The 6,525-nt window shown below is 45.3% G+C and overlaps 1 protein-coding gene across 1 annotated transcript in view; it reads left to right on the top strand.

The window, feature by feature from the left end:
- VXN (vexin) overlaps window positions 1-6,321 on the top strand; it is a 15,218-nt gene extending 8,897 nt beyond the window's left edge. The window contains exons 3-6 of the mRNA XM_041412997.1: window positions 3-39; window positions 3,115-3,176; window positions 4,835-4,920; window positions 5,740-6,321. Coding sequence (XP_041268931.1) covers window positions 3-39; window positions 3,115-3,176; window positions 4,835-4,920; window positions 5,740-5,926 — 372 coding nt within the window. The 3' untranslated portion in view covers window positions 5,927-6,321. The remainder of the gene's footprint in view (window positions 1-2; window positions 40-3,114; window positions 3,177-4,834; window positions 4,921-5,739) is intronic.
- The last annotated feature ends 204 nt before the right edge of the window (window positions 6,322-6,525 follow it).

Raw genomic sequence — 6,525 nt, forward strand, 5'->3', positions numbered from 1 at the left:
AGCGCGGAGCAGGCCCCGCCAGCGGCGCGGCCCGGCACGGTGAGTCCGCGAACGCGGCCCTTCGCTCCCCCCCCGGCTCCCGAACAGCTGCCGGTTATGCAGAGAAGCGGGCTCTTTATTGTCTACCTGGAGGATAATTCCCTGCTTAAAATATCCAGTGGGATTAATGAGCTAATGACCGTGGCGTTGCTCAATTTATTCAGAGTCATAAACTCGATTTATTCAGAGTCATAAGCACTCCCTGACTGAAGTTTCTTGCTGTTGGGATGACCCCGAGAGTCCCTTTTTCCTAGCCCAATGGTCTAAGAAAGAGTAGGAATTCTCCAGCTCTGGTTCACAAGGTTGTTTATTGTCTTTTATCTAAAATATTTTTTCTCAGACCAGCAGAGTTCTGTCTAGCAGGTCTGTCCAAGGCACAGTGCCCGCCCCTGGGCTGGTGTCTACATTTTATACTACATGTTATGTGTACTTTATTTATCATTATTTTCCAATCGCTTATGTTAGACAGTCTGCCTCTACTCTAGACCAATCTAAATGTGCCACCATCACCAAGAAGATGGAGGTTAGGAAGAAGAAGGAAGAAGAATAGGACAACACTCAGGTCCCTCCATCTTGCCTCCTAGACCCCCTATAATAAAATCCCCAAAACTCCATTTTTCACTTGGTGATTCATTCATTATTACTCTACTTCTGTGACTTGTGATTCTTCATACAAGGTTGGTAATTTGCTCCATGGGTTAAGACCGAAATCCCAAGTGTCTTTGGCTTCCTGCCAGGACTCCCCAGCCCCCTGCCAGGTTCTTCAAGCCCCTGCCAGGGCTCGAGCCATCCAGGGCACCCAGAGGGGAGTCCTGGGTTCCAACACCTGGCAATATTTTAGAGATGACAAATTGTAAATTGCTGTGTTTGCCTGAGTCATTCTATTATATAAGATCCCTGTTCAGTTGCTTAGAATCAGCTAGAATATAATCATCAGGGATGGATTTTCAGATTCTGGATGTCAGCCACAGACCTGATTTTTTGGCAACCAAAGCTTGTTCAGCATATTTGTTAGAAACCATGAAGGAAAAATAGAGCTTGCCAATACAAAACCAAGGAGATGAGTAAACATAAACAGAGCGGCCATTCAGCTCCTCCAACACTGGTGTGTTATGTTTGGAAAACTGAAGCTGGAGCAGGGCTGTGCAGTTTCACATGGGATGGCCTTTTAATCAAAAACACATCTTTTGCTCTCCTTTGAAAAATCACCCAGATGCAGTCAGGTAGTATTTCTTTAAAGAAATCCCACATGGCATGTTTTTCCAAGATAAATTGGACATTTGGATGTTAAAAGGTGCTAAATCTCTAAAGCAGGTCCACGAAGGTGCATGTTCCTCACATCATTGGTCTGCAACCACACTGCACATACGCCATCCCATTAAGAAACCAGCCAGACAAGAGTGGGGCCTGGGAAACTGGAAAGGAAGAAACTGAGCCCCTGGGACCATAGGAAAAGATCTCAAAAAGATCTCAGGACCAGAGCCAAGATGTGGCTGAAAAAAGAACAGGAGCTTCAGGACTGGAGCAGGGACAGGAGAAGGAGTGGCTGGGACTGGCTGCAGGGTAAAGGATGGCAGAGAGGCAGAAAGGAGGGACTGCTGGTCTCTGCTCTTCGGGGACATGAGAGGTAAAGGATGACAAATAGGTGCAAACAAGAGAAAAGCTGTAGGAATCTAAAATGAGAGCAGAAAAGGGGGAAACAGGTCCCATAGAGGGAGAAAGGGAAATGAGTTGACAGAACTTAGAAAGTAAGCTTAAATTAGAACCAAAAACAGACAAACAAACAGAAGAACATAGATGAGGCCATTAGCATGTTTATTGCTACCATCAGAAATCCTGCACAAACAGCAAAGGAGAAGGACAGTCCATTCCAGCATTCTGGAAGTGGAATTCACACTGCATCCAGCCATCACTGTCCTGAGGGGAGCAACTACAAACCTTGAAGCCATGAGGACTTTCTTTTGCTTAGATGTTTTGCTAAAAGTTTGCAAGAACATTTACTGTAGCTAATAAGAGGGACAGGCTGAAGGGAAGAATCAGACAAAGTAAGAAAAGCAAAACCAAACAAAAAGAAAAAATCTGGGCATCAGCTGAAGCACTGATGATCCACTTGCTGAGTACTGTTAGTACCTGATATGCGCGATGAGAGGAGCTAATTGCATTAGCTTTGACGTGAGGGATACAGTAAGGTACCTAATGGAATTACTGCAGGGGGGTGGAGCAGGAAGAAGGAAGCTGGTTAGGATATTTATCACAGGCAAATATTGCCCCCAGAAGGAGGAGACGGTTCCAGTTGCTAAGTCATGCTGGAGACAGTGCTAGAAGCAGCACCCTGGCTATTTCCAAATTTGCTGTCGTTATTTATATTCCATTGGTCAAAGCAGTAGAGAGGTCCACATTCCCACTGCCAAATAGGAGGATTTGGCCTCATGAAAAAATCTGGCATCCCTCACTCATATATTTCCTTGGCACAGTGGGCAGGAATGTCAGTGAGCATTTATCTATGGATAAGGTATTGGATGAGCAATTACTTGAAACTGAAGGGTAACCTTCAGAGCTGAGGACAGCAGAGAGAGATGTCACTCAGCCACAGGCAGAAAGGTGGAAATCCCTCCCTGTGATGGGGTAGACATAGCACACATCTCTGCCCAGGTTAAAATAACTCCCCAGAGCAATACAGAAAGAGAGAATGATTTCCTAGGCAGGAGAAACCTGCAGCGGGGGCTGAGGAGCAGCATTTGGGCTCTTTGCTTGTAGAGATACACGAGTGCTTACAGAGGGGGAAAGGGCTCCCACTTAGCTTGGTCTGCTAAGGCCAGCTTGTCATCTCATTTGAAAAGTCCAGGAGCAAGATCAGAGGCTTTCCAGAATGACTTAAGCAGCTCCACAATCACTTATTTTGACACCACAGTAGATGATCACTCTGCTCTTTCGGCTATAATCAAATCTGGTGGGACTGTAACCTGTATCTGGGCTCTGTCCATATCTGGGTTTTACTGCATGGAAGGAGGTTTTTTATACAAGCTGTGCCAATGGGATAATTGCAGCTAATATCATGTTTCTTATGATTTACAGTGGGAATTACTGAACAGGAGTCATCCAAGTCCTATAATCACCTGTTGGATGGAAAATCTTTGGTAAGCAAATAGAGCAAGACCAGCTACCAATGCATCTTAAAACCTGTATCCATCAGCGTGTCCCACAGTAACACCACATCAGCCTGTTGCAGCACCTGCAGATTTCACAGCCCTTGTTAAAGCTTGAAACATGATTTATGCCAGAGGATCCCTTAGCTGGGAGCAGAGACAGAGAACTGCCCCTCAGGGACCAGGAAGAGTGGTGGGGTGGAAACAGGCAGGCTCCTGCTCTGGATGCTCAGCCACCTGCAACAGCTGGCAGAAATTAACCTCTTGTCTCTCAGGGCCTTTCACAAATTGGGAAAAAAATATTCTCAAGTGGAACAAGCATCAAATAATTTGTTTTCTCCAGAATGCCAAGCTGACACAATAATCTCCAAAGTCAGAAGTATAAATAAAGAGTTGATGGGAAAATTATCATACAAACCCCCAAAATGTGTTCTCTAATAGACAGAAAAAATATTTTTGTTAAAAATTATTCACCTTTACTAAAATGTTCTGCCTCCCTTCTTTGTTTTACAGTGCCCCCCTAATTTTCATAGTCTCTACATTTAATAAAAACTGACTTTTTCAAAGAATAAATATTATTTTGAATAGTTTCTGGCCAACACCAGATCATGCTGTTGAAACTATGGTTTCAGAGGCCCTTTTGGATGGCTGAAGCATGCTTGCTAGCTGATATCTGGGCTACCCTTAAGAAAAATGACAGTACAATACTTAAGGATGGTTAAAACTAATGTTATTCAGTGTAATGAATTTAATTGGACCTACCAATAATTAACACAGTTACATTTCAAAGGATGCTTGCAAAAGTGATTTCAAACATCTCTAAGCCTTAGGATACTTGAAAAACACACCTAAATGTACCCAGTCTCAGGTTAATCCTAGGAGAAATAGCCCTAGAAAGCTTAAGACCAGTTATGGTAGTGACAATAATATGAACTTTTTTTTTTCAGGATTGCCAGTAAAATCAATAAGTGTGCTTGTTGCCTGAAATAATGAGATCACCTCACAATTTTTGACTTTTTTTTTTTCTATTTCTGAGCAACTCACACTTAAACTTACCATCTTGGAGGATATGCTGTTCTCAGAGACCTGTTTGTGGGAAAACGTGACTCAGTTCTGGTGGGCAATTTATGATCAAATAAGACAAGGAGGAAGTGGATGATTAGGCACTTGTGGGGCTGTGGCAGAACTGGAGCATAACCAGGGTGCCCCCACACCACAGAGCAGCACACAACAAAGCAGGGAAACATCTCTGAGTGCTGAAGGAGCTGTGATGGCTGAGACATCTGCTTCCCAGGCAGCTGTAGAGGTGGGAGCAGCAAGAGGCAAGCTGCTCACTCTGCACACAACCTCACTGCCTCAGGAAGATAAACACAAAAACTAGGGAATACAACGTTCTGCAAGTGTCCCTTCTTTGATGGGAGGTGTAAATCTGGCTCACTCAGTCCTGTGCTGAGCTCAGTGAGAATATTCACATGAGCAGCTGGTAACTGTGTGGGTGAGAGTTGGGCCGTCAAATCCTTAACCTGCTTTCTCTTGTTAAGAGATTTACAGCATTTATTGGTTTTCTTAAAACAGCCTCTTTCCTCAGATGACCCGGTGTCCCCACTCATCAGTGGCATTTCCTGATGATGTGCTTTATCATCCCACAGATCCCGCCATCTCCAGTTGCCCACATCACGGTGAAAGCTGTGGCTGTCACGGGCTCGCCCACACGCGACCGCACTTCTATGGAAGAGTAAGTCCCTTCCCGCCCTCCAGACTTGCCTCTTGCTTCCCAAAGGTAGGGAGAGATTCTAAAGGTTATGCTGATTTTGATATCAGCCATGGCCATTTATACAGCTATCGCTGTGCCCATTACAGCTCTACTTTATCACTAGAAAAAAAATCATTGTGATTCAAAATAAAAGTATTTTCCCCCTAAGAAGTCTGTAATATTTGCCCTAAAATGTGATTAGAAAATGTAATTCATTGAAGAAAAAATTATATCTTAAAGTGTAATTAAGGAACAGCTTGACCATAGTACAAATGCACTCATCACCAGGCAGTTAACCCAGACATGGGTCTGGGTGGGATTTGAGATGCCACCATTGTCACAGTGTCCTCGCACTCCATACACAGAGATGTAAGTTCCCCTCAGCCAGTGGAGCTCATCACTGCCATGTGGTCCCTTGGGGCTTTGGAGGAAGGGCCCAGCTCTCTCCTTGGGCAATCCCCCTGCTCCTTGTTGGGTGGCAACTGCTAGAAAGGATGCACTTAGAGCGGTCCCACTTGCAGCTCATCCCCTTGTGTCAGTGTCCCCTCTGACAGTGAGGGAGCAAGGGCACCAAGCTGAGTGGTGGCAGCTGCAGCATCCCATCCCCCTGACCCACAGAGCCCCTGCTCATTCCAGACTTGCTGATCCCAGGGGTGGGCCAGGCGTGGGCACACATTTCAGCCAAGCATGGAAACACCTTTTCAGCCAGGCAGCTCTTGGTTCTGAGTGGCTAGTTGCCATAAGCAGGGAAGAAGGGCCAGAGAGAAGCACTCTGCACACAGCTGGTGTTTTATTTGTCAGCCACAGGCAGCGCTGGAGGAAGACAACAGAGTATGACCTGGCCCTGCCACCGGGAGCAGAAGCTTCCCTACCACTGACAGGAGGCAACCTGTGTGGGACACCCAGCCTCCTGAGGAAGATGTGGATGAAGCACAAGAAGAAGTCAGAGTACCTGGGGGCAACAAACAGTGCCTTTGAGGCAGACTGATAAGGCTCAGCATCCCTTGGAAAGGCAGAGGGCCCTTTAGCAGGACAAGGTGCTTAAGGATCCATGAGGGAACGGACACAGCACAGCTCATCCAGAAAAATTATATCCTTTTTGCTACTTGATGCCATTGCCTCAGAACAGCGGGAGAAAGGCTAACAAAGGTAAAAATGGTGAATATGATGCAACTCAATGGCCTTTCCTTGTTGCATTACACTAAAATCCTGACTAACCCACTAGATTTACCTCTTGACTCAATGCTGAGACTACTGCTGACCCATTCAACATTTCCTGTGTCCTGTCTGAATGAGCTTGGACTTGCAACAAGAGAAGCCTATGGAGAGTTTGTGTATTCCTGCAAGGCAACAGACTGATTACAGAGTGCCATTAAATCCCAGGGATCTGCCTGTGCACCACTGCCTGTCATCTTTCCCCTCTCATATCATGAGATAAAAAACTCATCTTGTGATATGCTTGGCTGAACGACACATGCTAAAAAACATCTTTTCCTTCAGTTTTGATGTTTCAAGGCAGGAGTAAAAGATGCAGAAATTCTAAAACAATGGACCAGAACTGAGCAAGTTTGCAAACATATGTACCAA

The sequence above is a fragment of the Onychostruthus taczanowskii genome, unplaced genomic scaffold (assembly GCF_017590055.1).
Source record: "Onychostruthus taczanowskii isolate IOZ18803 unplaced genomic scaffold, ASM1759005v1 scaffold4, whole genome shotgun sequence".
NCBI lineage: Eukaryota > Metazoa > Chordata > Aves > Passeriformes > Passeridae > Onychostruthus > Onychostruthus taczanowskii.